The sequence below is a fragment of the Acanthopagrus latus genome, chromosome 11 (genome assembly GCF_904848185.1).
Source record: "Acanthopagrus latus isolate v.2019 chromosome 11, fAcaLat1.1, whole genome shotgun sequence".
Taxonomy (NCBI): Eukaryota; Metazoa; Chordata; class Actinopteri; order Spariformes; family Sparidae; genus Acanthopagrus; species Acanthopagrus latus.
The window spans coordinates 7,946,573-7,965,062 of NC_051049.1; the positions used below are offsets into that span (position 1 = coordinate 7,946,573).

Sequence of the window (18,490 nt, forward strand, 5' to 3'; positions counted from 1 at the left end):
GACCTTTCAGGAGTTGATTTCTTTGAAACGGCACAATCACTCCTCACAGTAACATATTCCACCACTTACCTCTAGTCGCTTGTAACAATCAGCAATGAACTTCTTGTGCAAAGACACTGAATCCTGTAAGGAAGAGAAGTCATCCATATTTGTGGTTTCAAGTTATAAAGAAGGGACACTTGTACTCCTGTTTCATAATGACACTATCTCAAACATATACGCCACAAATGAGGGCAGGCTGCTTGAGGACTGGGCCAGAGTCTATGCGACTGGAAATTATACTGACCTTCTTCATCTTGGGATTGAGGTTAGTGTAGCTATATGTAATAATGAGCTGAATTGCTTCATTGGCTATCTCTTCATCAGGGGTTTCCATGGCGATGCGCCAGATAAAATCCATCCCTGCCAGGTCAAGGCGTTCCACGCACTGAAATCAGGCAACACAATACCTTAAATATAAATGTCAGAACCCTAACCCTAACCCTAACCCTCAGTGACACAAAAAAATAACACATCATCAGAAAGATGCAGAGAAAACATGTGAGTGAGGACTAACCAGCTGAGTTCCCTGGCGCTTGAGGCGATGGTCACACAGATTAACATTCTCAAAGAAGGTCTTAAACAGATTGAAACCTGAGAAACACAGAAAACATGTTGTCACATTCTTATTCATGAACTAATCTTAATGGGTTGTTGACAGTGAATCTCCCTACAGAGTCTCTCACCATTCATGGTGATCTCGTAAGGCTCCAGTTTAAGGATCTTCTCCTTGAAGAGCTGCTGCTGAACATCACTCTCGAGGTCATGCTGTCCTTTGGTGAACCACTCAAAACACATCTGCACACATGGAAACATACCATGTTTACAGCACCATACCATAGCACTGCCTATTTTCTTTTGGTTAACAAGGAGCAGCTGGTGCACTACTTTTGGTTATCACCACCTGACCAAGGTCAGTTAAAGACATTCAATCAGTCAGACTGAAAGTATGATAGTTTGTTTTTTTGTTTTTTTTAAGTCATCCAAATGTACAGCATGTACTTGTACTTGTACGTGCCTTGGGCACTGTTGTAAGATATAAAAGAGCCAAGAGTGAATGTCAGTGAATATTTGTAGTGCCTTTGTTCCTCCTGAGCAGTCATCCAGAGTAAGGTGAGGTGATGTGTAATCTCTCTCTCTCACACACACACAAACACATGCGCACAGCCAAGGAAACAAGTTTCATTAGCAAAACAGATTTCATACCTCACGGTCAAGTTCACAGACATCCGGCCCCGACACCAGGCACTCCCAGAGCTCCTTGGCCCTGTTCCAGACCAGGTAGAGGCTGGCTTCCTGGAGGAAGAAGGCCAGGAAACGCAGGTGGCTGTCCAGATACTAAACAGAAAATTCACACTGAATTCAGCAACAACACACTGTCAATATGCTGTTTAACAAAATGCTGCACAAGTCTGATTACTTCTTGTGCGCTGTGTAAAACCTACTCAACAGTAAATATAATGAATAAAATTACATGACAGAGAAAGGAAATAAAAAACAAGTCCTGACAACTGATAATCAAATTTAACTTGAGTGAAACTCTGGCAAAGACAAACCTCCTGGTAGGTGTATCGTCCGTCCACCAGAGTCGAGCCTGAGAGGCCGTTATTCCCTCCAGCCGTCACAGCCAGTCGATGGCAGCAAACTAGGGATCCTGTGATCAGCTTGACGATCTCAAAGTTCTTCTTCAAGTCCTGGATGATGCTCTGCGGGGAGGCAGGGAAAGGTTACTGTAGCAACACTACACTGACTGTACGATGGATCATTATCGATGTGTTTGTTTACTTGCATGCATGTGTTACCTTGTCTTGTTTCTGATAGGTCTGCTTGATGAAAGAACGGGTGATCTCGTGCAGCTGACGGAGAGCAGGAACAACCCACACGGCTTGTGGACTGCTCTGCTGAGAGGCCTGTGTAGACACACACACAGGCCGATACATTGGATAATGATATCCACTGAAACAGAACAAACTCACAAACAAATGCTACAAAATCAGAGGGCTGTGATGGATTTTGTTAATCAGATTTGTGTCATCACAGGCTCTCTATTATTGTAGCTGTGTGAACATGAGAAAGAAAATCAGAGCCAGGGATGTTATAAAATGTATTCCAGTTTAAATTTGTTCTCTTACAATTCTATTTAAATCCAAAAGCCAAATATCAAACATGTTCTTCTTTATATACCCAAGGCTCTGATTCGATCCCTCCTTGCATGAGTAAATGTGCGAGCACTTCCACCAAAGCTGACCACTGATCCAGCAGCTCAAAATCACTCTCACCCAGGACAAGATCAACACCGCTGTGTAATCATTAGTCAGTGCCAAAGCCCTCTTAGTGAGGCAAGCAGAAGATTAACAAACACCTGGTTTAACTACCTCACGTTACAATCAAGAAGGAAATTATCAACCTGTGACCAATGAAACCCCTTTGTGGTTAAGCCCTCCTCCACGATTGGCTGGCAGGTGTGAAGCAGCGAGATTGTACACAGATCAATCAGTGGAGTTATAAGTTACACTGGCTTCTTCTCTTACTTTGGCCAAAGAGTTAGCTTTCTTCTTGCCCCAAGTGCCCGTAAGAAATGAGCTTTGGGTGTCGCTGCCTTTACTGTCCTCCTGAGTGTGTGTCTAGAAACATAAATTTAATTTGAGGTGGGACATCTGTACGCATAGGTAACAAGTGAGTTTTTGTCAGGCTGAGAAGTACGTTTCACAGTTAGAAAAGCATAGAAAACATTAATGATTGCTCGGTTGTAGTTAGGTGCATCAGGGGATGTTATATTTACCTTTACCTATATTATTATACATATAATACCTATGAGATGCAATCAAGGGTCCTTTAAAGATATTGATCTGCAGTGCAGGACTTTCACATATACATGAATGTCTGTTACATTGAAGCCCTCAACATGTGAGCTAACACAAAGGTAATTGAGCCTATCACTGCCAGGTAAATTGCTCTGTAATTTGCTTTATGCCAGAGTTTTTCTATCTGGAGTCAGCGGCGATTTCTACAACTGTGTTTTAGTAAATTGTTATTCATGTTTTCTACATCAGCCTCACAACTGGATGAATTATAGCTCTTGACAAATACTTTTATAAACACTTATGTTGACTTACAACTGCATTATAATGTGTTATAAACCATTTATTGAATGTTCATGTATTGTTTTTGAATGCTTAATGGGTGGGCAGGTGGGGGATTACAGTAACGGTCGATAATAACCTTAATCAATAACAGTGAAAGGTTGTCCCATTCAGAATTGAGTAATGTAATCACAAGATGTGTAGTATTCATGTCAGAATGTTTTGACAAATGCCATTTTTATGTAAACATTAATATGAAGGGATTATCGATAATCCATCAATTGACTTAAGATACTGAGGCAGTGGAACAGGACGATGAAGAGTTATTGGGCGACAATGGCCAAGTGTTCCTGGCACAGTCTGAGGGGCTGATCAATCAAGAGAAAAACCATCAGACCTTTGCCTTGACTTTCAAAAAAAAAAAAAAAGCTTTAAAATTAATAATGAACTCATGAGAGACACACATTGTTTGGTCCCATCTCAGTTACCCTGGATGACAGACTGGGACGCACTCAGATGGAAGAGATGCAGACAAACAAAAGTTGAAGGGTAATATGCAGCAGTGACAAGGACATGCTAACTTTAGAACAAAACTGTCACAGCAGGGAGAAAAATGTAGGGGCCCAATGTGGTTTTTCCTTCAAACATGTTGAGCAAGTAACAGCCTTGTTATTCTAAAACAAAACAGTAATATTCACTCTTAGAGCCGCTAAACTGCAGTTTAAACTGCAATTAACGGCGGGCTACACAACCACAGAGACACCGCTCAGCATCTGTCTCACCTTCTTAATGTCCTCAATACATTTAATGATGTAACTGCGTTTGACGGTCTCTTTGACAGCGTAGGCATCGCTCAGAATCCCCAGATGCTCCTCCAACGCCTGCTGAACTAGACTGGTAGGCAGGGTGGGGAGGTGAGCCAACTCCCACAGCACCTCCAGCACCTAAACAGACACACACACACACACACACACAAACACATAAGATGATTCAGACTTCACTGTAATAATGAAACCTGACATACCGCTTCATCCGTTTTATGACGGGTATACCAACACACCTTTCCAGCTGTAGTTTCGGAGCGAGCCTCTCTGCCGATCCTCCCGATCAGACTGAGCAGCTTCTGCCTCACACGGTCACTCTCAACCTCCCAGCTCTAAACAACATGCAAAAAAAAAAAAGAGATTATTATTAATACCACACATAGACTTCCAATCTAATTTTCATGAAGACAATCCATTCCCCCAAATGTCACAGGGACAGCACTGACCTTCTGTATGAGGACAAAGAGGTGGGTGAGTTGATCGAAGCTGAACTTCACAGCAGCAGCAGCAATGATTGTATGAATGTTTTCTATCACAGTTGATGACTGGCCTGCCTGAAACATATAGATTCAACCAGAAAAAATTTAACATATAGAATATATGTAAAGAGTTCAGTTTAACAATCACATGCTTAATGATGTAACAATGCAGATGTGATTGTGTTGTTACTGCTGTGATGTGTGCTCTGGTGCTGACCTGTATCTTCCAGATCTTGGAGAGTTCATCCAGCGACAGTTTACTTCCCAGTAACTCAATGATTCCTTTAATTCTCTCACAGTACTGAGCCTGGTCAATGTTTCCTGGAACACAGAAAAATCGAATAACCACCGAGAATACAGTCAACCTCGGACTACAGCCTCGTCATTTCTGTCCTGTTTGAGTGTTTTGCAAAGCACTTTGTGGCATGCTTCACTTTAATGTGTTTGTCGTGGGAAGTGGTGTATTTTCTCACCCTCCAATGCTATTGATAGGACTGAGTTCTCCACCAGCCAGTCCAGAAGTTTGTCTGTGTCAATGGCATTTTTCACCGTCTTAGACACTGTACTCTCCTCTATTAACTTTGTCACCTTGAGAGACAAAAAATAACAAAATCACATTAACATGAGATTAAAAACTGATTAGAAACCAAAGAAAAAAAAAGGTTATTTTGTCCTTTAATAGCTGACCTCTTTGAGGGAGTTCATCTTGGTGGAGAAGTGAGGGGTTTTGAGCATGCGCAGCAGCGTGTCCAGCCGCAGGTCATCCACCACAGTGACCAGCTCCCTCTGGAACCTCATACACAGCAGCTTGATGGCTGACAGCAGGTCTGGGATGCTGACCAGACGCTACGATTAAAAATGAGGAACAGCTAAGTTGCAACATCTTCGTTAAGTGACAACCAACATACACAAGTTCTTAAAGGTACGGTAACATTAACAGAGAAGGTTAAATACTGTGTCCCCATGTTAACTGTTCAATTAGGCCAGGACATGTCTGCAACACTATAGTCCTTCATTATAATGCTGTTTTGTCACACATAATTGCAGCTTCTTGCAATTTGAATATATTGAATTTAATCATACTTCTTTTTTGAAGCCCTACTTTGTTTACATTTTCAAAAGAACTGACTGTGCTATTATTTCCCCATTGTTAAATGTCCTCCTAGACTAAAAATACAGTGGTGTGGTGTGGTGGACCCAAAAGCTCTCCTCAGCTCCTTTACGTTTACTAGACCACGCCCACCGTTGAATGATCCAATCAAATCCAAGTTAAATCCCTCTTGTAAGTAAATCGCGCCCACATATTTCTTTGCACAATGGAAGATTCACGTATTCCTCAAATCCATCACCGCCTTCCCAACCCTAATGTAAAAACAAGGTGCATTTTCTCCAAAGCAAAACTCATAAAGAGGGTGACAAATATAAGAACACTACCTTGTCTTTAAGGTCTTTTTCCTCCAGGTTCTGTACATATTTGATCATCTTATGGATGACTGGATCTAGCATTGGCTAGGAAAAACAATATGAGAACTGGTTAGCCCCTGTGGGGAAAAACTGTTTGATGCAGCAGCAGAACAGTAAGAGGATACAGCAAATGAAAACAGCTTAGACATCATGTAAACAAAAACAAGTGATCATTTCAACACTGGAACAAAGTTGGACAGTAAACAAGTTGACAAGTCTTGAATTACATTACAAGGAGAAATGGGGAAAGTGTTAACATACACATGCACAGTAGGAGCAGTTGAAAAAGGGCATACAAAAGACCAGACTGGGGTCAACATACTATCATCTACTGTGTATGTGTATGTGTGTGTGTGTGTGTACAGGAAGGCTTACCTGTACAAGGCTGGAGTTCAGGTATTCTGCACCAACTCCAAGAGGCTGGACCAGAGCTGACACACTCTGTGCAGGGAAAGAGAAAGAGAAAGAAGAACTCAGCCATGATACAAAGCACATCCGAAATCAGCTTATCAATACCAGATGAGTATGACTAACAGGAGAATAGTCCACTGAGTGTCAATAAAATCTGTCTTGTGCCACTTGCACAGATGTGTCACTTCTGATGGCTTATTAAAGCAAACAGACTCAACAATGGCATCCGACCACTCCTCTCATACTGAAGAGTTTAGGCCAGAGGTCAAACTGTGTTTAAACTGATACTGTGTTTTCACTGCTGCATGAGAGTGAGCAGGAGTGAGCGTAAACAGATGTGAGGCTGAGTTTCCAATCCCGGAGCCCAGCTGTCATTTGTCATTCAGTGCTAAATCACAGGAGCTCAATGAATGGTTCCCGTGTTCCCTGCCTTTTTTTTCTCTGGCTATCTTCCATCTCTGCTTCTGGGCTCCTCCACTCACTCATTCAATTCCCCCCCTTGCACTTGACTTCCTGCTCAAAGCAGACAAATGAATGAGTCACCCCTGGGAGTCGGTAAAGGAAGGAGCACTCCTCCATTATCTTTCCTCCTTTCACTTTCAGTCTCTCTTGTGCTTAGAGTACGTTAGGTAGCTGACAGCTTACACACTCTGCTGCGCTCCCACTGCCACTGAAGAGTGCAACAGTGGTCGGCAACCAGTCCCTGCCTTATTAATATGCTAATGGCTAGAGGGAGTGTGCATGCATGTGTGCGCGAATCAATGGCTATGCACTGCTGTGGTTCCGGCCAGGTTCCCAGAAGGAAGCATCAGTACAAGGATGCCTCAGAACACATAACACAACAGAGCATTTCAACCATCACACAGCGGGAGCATTAGTGAGAAGGGGAGAAGAGAGAGACATTCAGCACCCTGCAGCTGAGAGCCGTGGGGGTAAACATGGTGACCTTTTGCCTGTATAGGCTGTCTCGAGCGCCCCTCTTCATCCATCAACTATTTCATCACTCCGGAGCTACGTCAGAACATTTGTAAGGAAGGCAAAAAGATGAAAGGACGGAAGGGTCTGCTTACAGCGATCTCGATTTCATCAGTGTTGAGCTTAGTCTGGATGGCAGTGAATCCTCCCAACTCCCCGAACTTGACAAAAAAAAGAGAAGAAGAGAGGGGACAGATGAGGTAAAACTGTGAAACAACTTCGTCAGCCGTATATGGAGAGATAATATAAAAAGGATGACTGCTCGTTACTCACTCGATTCACTAAATCAACCAGCCAACCATGAGGCTCCTGAAAGAGATAATTATGTTTTCACTTTATTCAGCAATGTCACTGAAACTTACTGCAGCACACACACAAGCACATTAAGTTTTCTGACAGCTGCTGAGTGTCAGTCACACATGTTCTGCTGATCCCTGTGGCTCGGTTACACAACAGCAGGGATGAAGAACTCGTTGACTGCCTCTTCACACAGCTATGAACCGTAAACAAAGGCTAATAAGGAAGTGTGCATATCAATACTAGCACAGCTTTACATATTTGAAAGTGCATCCGACTTTAACAAGCACATTAAACCTTACAAAAGAAACAGTGCAGGAATAGTCCAGACAAATGGGGGGGGGAAGGTCGGCGGTTCCCTTACTTTCTGGTAGGCGTTGCTAGGGGAGACAGCAAACATGTTGGCCTCTTCTCCAAAAACTTCAGCCCAGTTCCTCTGACAGGCCTTCATGCGGTTTTTAAAATGGTACTCATTGTCAGGGTTGAAGGCCTGAACACAAGATTAAAGACAAAGAACATGAATATGTACATTACTCCTGACATATTCAGACATTATAATGTCACATGCCTGAATTCTTAAAAACTGAACGAGCATGTACAATGTAAACAAATGTACAGAATCTCTAATTAGACACAGATGGGGATTAACTTGATGACAGTGATGTAATGTAACTAGGTACATCTACTCAAGTACTGCACTCGTACTTTACTTGAGTATTTACATTTTCTCCACTCCTCCATCATACTTCCACTCCACTACATTTAGAGGCAAATATTAAACTTTTACTTCTCTACATTAATTTGATTACTAGTTATTTTGCAAACTTGTAACACAATAGCTATAAAAAACATGTCATCAGTTGATTCAGAGCACACTTTATTGTCACCGTTTATAATAAGATTTTACCTTTGCAATAAGAATGCACATTCAAAGCAGTTATCATAACTGATCATCCGCCATGTAATATCGACTGATTCAACATTTTAATTTAAACTTGGCTGCAATTACTTGGAGATTTGTTATGCCTGGAACACACTGCCAGAATGAGCAATGTGGCTGCATCTCTGAACTGCTCGCGCTCACACGCGTGTCAACACGGATCGCCTCGCTTCTGTAGATAAGCCACTTCCAGCTGTATCTTTCCACAAGGATTTTGCCTTTTAAGTATTTTCTTTCCATGTCTGTGACATATTATACAGATACAGACATTGAGACTGTAATGAAACACTGCTATGATGTCCATATGACTATAAAAGGATAATCTGCGCTCTCTACTTTTCCTGCGAACTGCTTGCAATGCAGAAGAAAAAGGCGAGAGGCTGGAATGGAAAGTAAGAGGCTCTGCTGTGAAAGTGCTGCTAACGCAGGCAATGTGTCCTTGGCATTAATTATAGGTTTTCTGCTTATGGATTTCAGCCGGATTTCAAGGGTCATTTATTTACTTGAAAGTTAAAAAATATTTCAAAAAAGATTTCAAAAACCAAGAGGTAAACATTAACAATGACGCAGTAAGAAAACACACCATAGTCAGGACTCCCATCAGGTTTATAGGTACGGGGTCCTGCTTGACCCTCTCTGCAACCAGCTCCACCAGCAGCATGAGCATGTTGTAGATCCCCTCGTGAATCTCTGTGCCCCATTTGTGCACGGCACTGCTGGTCAGCAACTGGTGACAATGAATAAAACAGACACAAAGGAGGAAAGTTGGCACAGCGTATGTTAACTAATAAAGCGCTACACAGTCACTTATACGTCTGGGTCTGCACTGCTCACCTTTTTAAAGGCCTCCGGCATGCAGCGGTCTATGAACCGCTTGCAGTTCTCATCAGCATCAGCAAGACCTGGCAGAGAGGGAAATGTTGGATTCACAAATTCATGCAATGTCTAAAAATGGACAGAAATTGGCTGTGACATCAGAGCTACAGATTGAGCCATGTGATAGAAGTGTCCAAAATAACAACATGTGAATAACACCCAACAGTCCAAACGAAACAGGCTGCCTACACAATTACGCACATTGAAAGCATTTAGTTTAAAGCAGAAAATAAAAAAATAAATTCATCCCACACAAACATGGTCTTACCGTGCCGGGCGAGGCAGGTGGACGCGATAAGACACTTTCCCAGGGACTCCTCCCTCTTGTAAGGTATCGACCAGTGGTCCGTGAAGACTCGACTCTCCAGCTCGTACAAGTTGGTGGTGGGAAACTCCATGCTGCCCCCGGAGCAGTTCCCATTCTCATCGTTGCTCCTCTGTAAAACACATAAATTACTAAATTACAACCTAATGCACTGGGTGACAAATCTCACACAGCTGGTCCCTGCTTCGACCATTGTTTTGTGACACCACTGTCCTCTGTGCGAGGATAATCCAAATGTCCTCAGGCAATGTGAAAGTCAGACAGGATGATGCTCGATTCGTTTCCTCCCTCTGGGAGAAGAGCGATAGCAGCCAGCACTAGGAAAGTGTGTCCTCTCCTCAGCGATCTGCCCTTCATCTCTTCATCTTTCTGTCCATCTCTTTCCTCGAAGAAGCTCTCCAAACAAGTCCAGACAGGCGCTTGTTTTCAAATGTTTCACCAGGCGAAAGGGTTGTCATGTGTAAGACAGGGTGTGAGAGGTTAAGTCAAATGTAATGAAAGCCTGCAACATGACATGACACTTTCATGTTAGCAGGATGATCCTAAGATTTTTTCGTCTGCAGTCATACCTAAACAGATGAATTGCAAGTTTAAATTCACACAAAGTCAACGTTTTACCTCCTGCATCTATGGTCCGCCTAGCCTAGCTTAGGCACTGCTAACCGCAGTAAAGTCTGTGAGTCCGTGTGGTGAAAGCAACAGCAGACAAAGGATTTTTAAATTATTTACACCATAAAGTTGTTTACATATTCATGAACTTATGTTAATATTTATGATCAAACTGCAGAACTCCCTCTGAAAGCTCAGTGGAAAATACTTGCAAAGCAACACTACGGTGCATCCACCTATACTGCTCTCTATGGAGGCTTGGCCGGACGGAAATCAGCTCTCAATACATTGTAAGTGACCAAAACTATTAGCCTACAGCTCATTTGTCCATTTTGTTAGTGGGCACTACAAAGTATAAATAGTTAGATTAAGTCCTTCCATTTTGAATACATCAATACGAATGTGTCTAGCGCATGTTTTACTGCTCAGCATACTGATACATATATTGTGATTGACTGGACATAAAGAAGGAGAACAGGATGGAGAGAAGGGAAGCAGAAAGCAGAGAAGCATCATATTTCATCCCTTCCCTTTCGAAGAAAATCAGAAATGACAGACAGATGGATGAGAGGAAGGAAAGCGAGGGGGAGAGAGAGGCTAACCTAACACCGGGCTTAGAGAGCACTAGGTTCAAAGACTAGAAGAACCATTTCATTGCTGGCAGGATTTCCAGAACCAACTGAAAATCTGATTACAGTACACAGATCCTCCGACAAATAATCAACAAGCAGGAGGATAAACATGCAAATAAGCTGCACAGCGCTCTACTGTTTCAAGCCTTGTGGGGCAATGTTTCGGGTCTCAAAGGCACAGTATGCATGTGTTTGGTTGTGCAGGGCGATGAGGTAACTCAGCGCCACTCTGTTACTATGCACCCTGCAACCCTCCTGGGACCCCCTGCAAAAAAACGGCAATGTGTCTGTGTGTGTCAGGGCGACTGGGGGGCTATATTTAGGAGCATAACATGAGGCCAAAGACCTGTGACACGCCTCTGAAGCACAAACAAGGCAGACGGAGGAAGAAAAGAAAGCAAATAAAGCACCTTCATCTTTGGGGCTTATTCCATTGCCTGCATGTGTCAGGACTGACTGTTGTTAATGTCGCTATAATGTAAACGAGCAGACCGAGCAAAAATCACACATTAGACAAGTTGGGACAGATGGAAATATAGGTTCAAATTACACTGCTTTGGCATGTGTCACATACTGTATGTCTACACATATAGGAAAGATAATGTTGGCAGCTGCTGTAGCGATTTAACGAACTGAGGGAATGAGTCCCTTTGGGCTGAATTACTATGTGACAACACCATTACTGGCACATTTAGAAAAAAATAGGCTTGATATTTACAGTGAACTGCAGGTGTGTGCTATTTTCTGCATGCTGTAAATGTCAATTGCCATTTATACAGTGTTATGGCCTACATCTACAATAGTGAGGGGAGAGGTTAGAAGAGCAGGGAGATGTGGAGGGACTGGACTGTAGATATTAAGACCAGAGCAGTGATGTGTTCTCATTCAGCTGACCCTTAATCACAGCAGCTCAAACAGCACTGCCATCAAATGAAAACAACAAGTGGTTGAAAAAAAAAATCCTGGATTAACAATCTTACAGATCAAATGATTTGTGGCTCTCTAAGAAAGCACTGATCACTGCACGATTTTTTGAAGATCTGGGAGAGCAACAGGTCTGAGGTCGAGTTGCTGAAGAGAATCAGCCTCAGGTGTCAGTCAAAGCCATCCTGCCAAGACTTGTACTATATGTACAGCTGGCTACATGTAGTTTACTGTAATTACACCACATATGCACAGGGAATTAGGACCAAATGATAAGACCTGCAGGTAAATTACTGACAACTGTCATGTGGCTGTAGGGGAGCCAGTGGCAAGCCTTGCAGCATCAAAATGCCACTGGGCCTTACTGACATGCTTTGCGAAGAATTTCAGACATGTAGGCATTAAAACAGTTTCATTTTAAAGCTGGAAATGTTGACAAAAGAGTCATCAAAATGGCCACGTATGTCAAAGACATTGCGAAACCTCTTCTGAGCCCGGTTCGAGAGGACTGCAATCTCGGTGGGAGCTGTGAGCGGTTGACGCTGTCATCCAACCGGCCAGCTAACTCCGGCTAACCTCTGCAAAACAGACCGAATAGATCCAGCCTGCTGTCGGCATGCTAGCTGACAGAACCGCTGATCCACTACCAGAGGAACCCCCATGATTAAATATCTGAGTACATTCCCTCACAGTGAAGACGCCCCTGTGCACACCTTGTCCAGTCACTGGCGCGTTCAACTCCCAACTACCGTTAGCTAGCCAGCTACTAACGGTAGCTAGCTGGGTTAGCTTGTAAGTTTAGAATAGCTTTTTCTCCTCCGTAAATTCAGCATCTTAGCTTCAAGTTAGCGGACAATTCTCTGGTCACTATGGGCCAGTGACATGCACAGTCCCGAAGGAGTGGAGAGGGATTTCAGCTCTTGCTCTGACAGCTCACGTTGGGCTCGGTGAATGTAGCATGGAGCCGCTAAGTTTAGCTAGTTAAATGGGCGAGCCCACTCTCTCACTCTCTCTCCCCTAGTAACTTACAATGTGTTCACCTCCCTCGCTCCCGCAGTTGATGCTCGGTCAAACGCAAAGTTGTTCTTACCTCGCTGTCCACCACATCGTGGTATGCAGGCGGGGGGTCGAATCCTCCAGTCCCGGTGCGCCCGCTGGTTTCCCCGTCTCCACTCGTGCCCAAGCCGGGTGAAGGCCCGCTCTCCATCGGCTCGTATCCATACCCGAGTCCGGGGCTTTCGTTTGTCAGGAGCGCCACTGCCTCGTTGATATCGTTCTTTGCCAGCCGGAGCGCCTTCCGTATCACGTCTGGGTCCGGGAAACCCATGCAGAGGAGCGTGGTTATGTGCTGCTCCTCTTCGGTCTCCATTTTCGGGGTGTCTCCGTCTCGCAGGCTAATAGTAACGGGGTGTTCGGCACAGCCCTGTAGCTGTGCACGCCGCCATGTTTACAGTCGACTGCTGCTAGCCTGTCACGATCTGGCTTCCCCCACAACAGCGCCGACACAGGTGTTATGGCGACTTCTGTCCGCCGAGAAACTGCATGCTCCTCGCGGGAGCGCGCGCAATGAAAATTCCTAGACATTTAATGATTTCAAGGGTTAATTACTAATTAACATTTGTACTGTCGGTTCTGTTAATTATCCACGGAAGCGCATTGATGCCTGGAACAAAAAATAAAATAGAAAGCCAGTGGGTTTTTTTTTTTTTAGATGAGATTGTGACCAAACTGTGATTTTTGCATAATTTGTGAATAAATATCTTTAATGTCCCTGGCAGAAATTGGCTTCACAGTGATGATGGTGTAACCTCATTAAAAAAAATGCATAAGGTAAATAAATCTCTCAGTAAAGGCCATTTCGGTGAAGATTTCTGAAAATAGCACAAACTTGTCCAGCCAAGTGTGACAGAGAAACTCTGTTCCAGTAATTGTCATATATGCACATGAAATTATCAACTTTAGGGAATTAAAATTGTTTCTTTATTGGGGAATAAAACATAAACCTAAGCATGTGAGGAAGCTTGACCTCTTGTAGTTACATATTGTGATGAAAATACTAGGAAACAATAATGTAATTTTGGGGTCCAGTGTAGGGTCCATGATGATCAAAACTAAAGTTTGAAAGGAACCTGTGGCTTTTTGTGTCAGGATATCATTTGATCATAGACAATAAAGTTACTTAATGCATATACTTAAACTCAGAACACACATTTTGTTGAGTTTTATCAGACAAAAGACCATACATTGACACAACGTTGATTTATCATTGCTCACAAATGCCCTGTCAACTTTAGATGCATCTTTTCTTGAATAATATCACTAAAATGTAACTTTCATTACCGTATCTGTGCTCAGTCATGCATTTTGTACCATCAGCACTAAAAAAGATAAATAAAATAAATAATAATTATTGTAGTGTTATTCTGGAGCACCCCTTTTACAGTATGACAGACAGTAAATATTAATAATCTGAGTTTTTATGACTGATTATGACTTGCAGACACATTACTGGAACGACACATTTATGTTCAAAAGCTTCTGTAAAATATATTGGAAAATCAATTTTATAAACTGGATAGGTAAATGATCTTTTTATTTGATATTTATTTATTGTACTTTGAGACTAAATAAACAGTCTGTAATTATTCTGCTGGTACACTGCAGCAGCCTCCATAACACCTACATACAGAAGAATAACGCCAATCAAGACCTCTTACTCAGAGCAAGTGTACTTTTGTATTTCTGGTTTTATTTCATAGTGGACAATTAATTACTATTTTGAAGTAGCCATTGGTGATCAATCAACAATCAGACAACGGAGTACAAATATAAACACATAATTATAAATCAGTAGTTTGGCGATAGCATAAACATTTATTAAAAACAAGTAGTTTTAAACACGTCTGACTGTAATTATCCATTAAATCCTCACAGTCTCACAACATAAGGGCGTGGCAGTGCGCGCGAGTAGGGGTGGTGGTTGTGGCGGCGGGCGGACGTCACGTGATCACTCAGCTCATGTGACAAAGGAGAAAGTCAAAACAGGAACAAAATGGCTGCAACTGGCGACGACGCTGCAGCGATGGACAGCATCTCCAGGGCTCCAGCGGCCCACTTGGCGGCTCTGAACCCGGCCGTGAGCAGCACCGCCGCCTCCTCTCAGGGAGAAGGGCCGGAGGTTGTGGCGGAAACCCCGGCGGTCGTTCCCAAGAAGCCCAGTACCAACAGTGAGAGATGGCTCCTTGCAGCTTCCGTAGCTTGCTAATGCTCACGTAGCATTCATTAACCAATTGATGCTTTCTGGTTTAAATGTGGCTGTTTTACAGCATTTTTCTGTATTTTTCAGCACTTGACTTTACTGTTGTTTTAATCGTGTGAACATTTATTTTTTAAACTGGACAGTCAAGGCTGTGTTTCGTGTTGTGTTCATCCTGCTCTTTATGCCTGTGGTCAGGTGATGGTGGTGTGGAAACAGCAGAGGAGGCTGTGGAGCCTGCAGAGCCTGATATCAATGAGCTGTGCACTGATATGTTTGATAAGATGTCAGTCTTCCTGCAGGGAGAATTGACAGGTCAGTCAACATAATGCACTCTTCATCCCTTTTTCTCATATTTTTCCATGTTCACCATTATTATCAGTCAGAGCAGTGATTTGCTGCTTTTGTCATGTTTACCTCTCTACCCCTGTTTTCTTTTATCTCATGCATTTTCTCTCCCTTCACTTTGCTACATGTTCAGCTACCTGTGAGGATTACCGGCTACTGGAGAACATGAACAAGCTTACTAGTCTTAAGTACATGGAGATGAAGGACATCAGCATCAACATCAGCCGTAACCTGCAGGATCTCAACAACAAGTGTGAGAGTGTGATACATTATCTGCAAGAAAACCTTGTGTCATTATATCTTTTCTGTGGTTCTAGTTCATGGTATGTGTGTTTCCTACAGATGCGAGCCTTCAGCCCTACTTGGACCAGATAAATCAGATCGAGGAGCAAGTGTCTTCACTTGAACAGGCTGCTTACAAACTGGACGCGTACTCTAAGAAACTAGGTAAGACAGTTTGTGTAAGGAAATGAGCATGCAGGGATTCATGATACTGATAACCAATATTTTACATGCTTCTTCTGGCCAATACTGATAACTGAAAGTATAATATTTTTGTATTTTAAAACTAGTTTCCTAGTCTTATGCACACCTGAGGGTAAATGAGGCTAAGATGTAGTGGATGATTTAATATTCCAGAGCTCTAATAAAATTTGTTGTGTTTGAACTTTGAGACTTTCCCCCTTCTACTAGAACATGTATTGCAAGTTACAATCATATTGTCTTCCTCTGAAAGTGTAAAAAAAAAACCCACCAAAATTCACTGATTCAGTTACCCACAATTGTTTTTTCCAATTGCGGACTGATAAATCAAAATTAACTTATTATAAATATGTAAAATAATTATCCAAATGTTTCTTGAATCATAAAAGTCAGAAGTAATAGATGTGTAGGCAGTAGAGCCGTAATCAAACGCATGTTATTATTGTAGTTAGGCCTGTCCATCAGCTGCTGGCTTAGTATCTGGCAGATTTCAGGTGATGACAGTGAACACATCGCAGTGCATGTGGTGACATTTGGATTCAGTCCTCTTGTTTATTGGTAGATTGCAAACCGACTTTAAAGGTGCATGTCGCCACCTTTTCTGAGTTTCTGAATGCTGAGCCTTTTTAGTCTCTTTTGTCTCGTATGTGGGGCACAGGCTAATGATAGCACAGCTGTCTGTGTCAGGTCATATTGCACAGCATGATGAAGTCCACCAGCAGATGGTGCTCTGACACCACAGACAGTTCCCTGACTGAGTCTATTTACATTGGCGCTTTCAGAGAGATTTTATCTGATTATGTTGCATTTGATCTGCAGAGTGATCGAGTTCTTGTCTTTGATTATCTTTACAGAGGCCAGATTCAAAAAACTGGAGAAGCGATGAGGGGGAATAAGTGGCAGACTGACGGTTGGGGTGCCTTCTCACCTTCTTTAACCCAACTCGGCCGTGCCTTCCTCTCCCCCTGCCAGCAGGGCCAGGAGCTGCGGGGAGGATGTGAACTGAGACTGAAACAACAAACAGTCAGAGCCACTTAGACACCAAGAAACGACCACGGAGGAAGCAGCTGAAGGCACATGAATTAGTACTGCAGTGCTTGGCTTAGATTTAACTCCTGTATCACTGGTTTTGGCAGCAGTTGTGCAGCCATGAGTGTGTGTGGTTGTATACCCACGTACTTTTACAGATGCACTTGCTAATTATCAGCATATCCTAACTGAGTGATGGAATCAGAATATACTAATTTACTTCTAAACCAAAAGAAACGCAGCAGATTGACAGACTTACACCACTGGAGTATATAACAACACCTTTGTCACATGAAGATACTTTAATGATGATGAAGCATGTCATCGATCTGTTTGTAAAAATGTCCCGGCCCTCTTTAATTCTGAGCTTTTCAGGCCACCGACCTATTGACAGACAGAAATAGAAATGGTTACCTGACATCTGTGTTGGGCTTTGTTGTTACAAATGTATATTTTGGGTAAACAGTTCCACAAACAGCTTAAATTGTAACATTTGTTATGTTTTAAAAACTACTGTGTAGAGAGCAGCTAGAAATCGCACTACAATCTTTGTAGATTGGGTCTAAAGCGTGCACATTCAAAAGAAAGATATTTGATACAAATTATTGTGTATTACATCTATCCTGAGATATTGACACTGACAACTGGAGTTTTTTCTGTAAATAAACCATGATGTGCATATCACTGCATGACTATTTACTTAAACTGAAACTACTACTGACAGCAGATGGCAGACCTGCACTGTGAAACTTGAATAGATACACAGTGGATGTAACAAATATTGTATAACTCTGGAAAAACTGATCCACAGCTGAAGGAGGTCTGAGTTTCAACCATATCAGAAGTGGAAGAGTGAGACCAGCAGAAAGGAACAGATGAGACATCCTTGATAGGAAAGGGTTAAAGTGCAACTAAAGATGTATGTGATGCCCTCTGCCTCATTTGTTTCCTCCTTTTATATTAGCTGTCCAAGACCAGAACCCAGAGCTCTTTTTGCCATGGGCAAGGGATTATCCAAACTGACAGGACCTCCCTCCTGAGCCTACGTGGATTTGTGTGTTTTGGGTCATGCACATGTGTGCATGTGTGTTTGTGCAAGACGTAATCTAAAACAGGTCTCTGTCATTAGTCCGGTTGAGGCCCCGGCACAGCGGGAGCTCATTATTCATACTGTAACATTATTTACTGTTAAACTGATCCTTCCATCTCTGCCTTTTTCCAGGGCCCTGGGGCATAAACCCAGCTCCCTTCCCAAAGGCTCTCAAATCAGGTCTATTAAATGATTTTGGGGTTGTTTTCTGAAAGCTGCATGTGAGTGCCAAGAGGCACTAACACATTGCAGAGAAGGTAACATTGTAATCATAGGTAAACCTTGCTTATAATATTCTGTTTGGGAAATGATGCAAAACCAGAACATACTGCAGCAACATACTTTGGGTGTGGAGACTTATTAAATTCTGTATGTGAGTGTGTATTAGTGGTTTTAAGACCGGGTG

The 18,490-nt window shown here is 42.6% G+C and overlaps 2 protein-coding genes across 4 annotated transcripts in view; one reads left to right on the forward strand and one right to left on the reverse strand.

Moving 5' to 3' along the window:
• usp24 (ubiquitin specific peptidase 24) overlaps window positions 1-13,402 on the reverse strand; it is a 31,589-nt gene extending 18,187 nt beyond the window's left edge. The window contains exons 1-23 of one of the 3 annotated variants that reach the window (XM_037114397.1): window positions 12,969-13,402; window positions 9,657-9,825; window positions 9,347-9,414; window positions 9,096-9,239; window positions 7,937-8,062; window positions 7,549-7,584; window positions 7,371-7,436; window positions 6,265-6,330; window positions 5,860-5,934; window positions 5,113-5,271; window positions 4,899-5,013; window positions 4,643-4,746; window positions 4,393-4,500; window positions 4,183-4,278; window positions 3,905-4,066; window positions 2,571-2,663; window positions 1,842-1,949; window positions 1,596-1,745; window positions 1,246-1,377; window positions 726-837; window positions 557-633; window positions 287-427; window positions 70-123 (exon numbers count right to left, since the gene is read on the reverse strand). In XM_037114397.1, the coding sequence (XP_036970292.1) occupies window positions 70-123; window positions 287-427; window positions 557-633; window positions 726-837; window positions 1,246-1,377; window positions 1,596-1,745; window positions 1,842-1,949; window positions 2,571-2,663; window positions 3,905-4,066; window positions 4,183-4,278; window positions 4,393-4,500; window positions 4,643-4,746; window positions 4,899-5,013; window positions 5,113-5,271; window positions 5,860-5,934; window positions 6,265-6,330; window positions 7,371-7,436; window positions 7,549-7,584; window positions 7,937-8,062; window positions 9,096-9,239; window positions 9,347-9,414; window positions 9,657-9,825; window positions 12,969-13,247 (2,640 nt within the window). In that variant the 5' untranslated portion in view covers window positions 13,248-13,402. The remainder of the gene's footprint in view (window positions 1-69; window positions 124-286; window positions 428-556; window positions 634-725; window positions 838-1,245; window positions 1,378-1,595; window positions 1,746-1,841; window positions 1,950-2,570; window positions 2,664-3,904; window positions 4,067-4,182; window positions 4,279-4,392; window positions 4,501-4,642; window positions 4,747-4,898; window positions 5,014-5,112; window positions 5,272-5,859; window positions 5,935-6,264; window positions 6,331-7,370; window positions 7,437-7,548; window positions 7,585-7,936; window positions 8,063-9,095; window positions 9,240-9,346; window positions 9,415-9,656; window positions 9,826-12,968) is intronic. The other 2 variants (XM_037114399.1, XM_037114400.1) reach the window with 2 other exon arrangements.
• Window positions 13,403-14,854: 1,452 nt separating this feature from the next.
• Window positions 14,855-17,678, forward strand: bloc1s2 (biogenesis of lysosomal organelles complex-1, subunit 2). Its single transcript, XM_037115027.1, has 5 exons — window positions 14,855-15,105; window positions 15,333-15,449; window positions 15,616-15,735; window positions 15,825-15,929; window positions 16,820-17,678. The coding sequence occupies exons 1-5, from the start codon at window positions 14,931-14,933 to the stop codon at window positions 16,849-16,851; spliced, it is 549 nt and encodes a 182-aa protein (XP_036970922.1). The 5' UTR covers window positions 14,855-14,930; the 3' UTR covers window positions 16,852-17,678.
• Window positions 17,679-18,490: the final 812 nt, after the last annotated feature.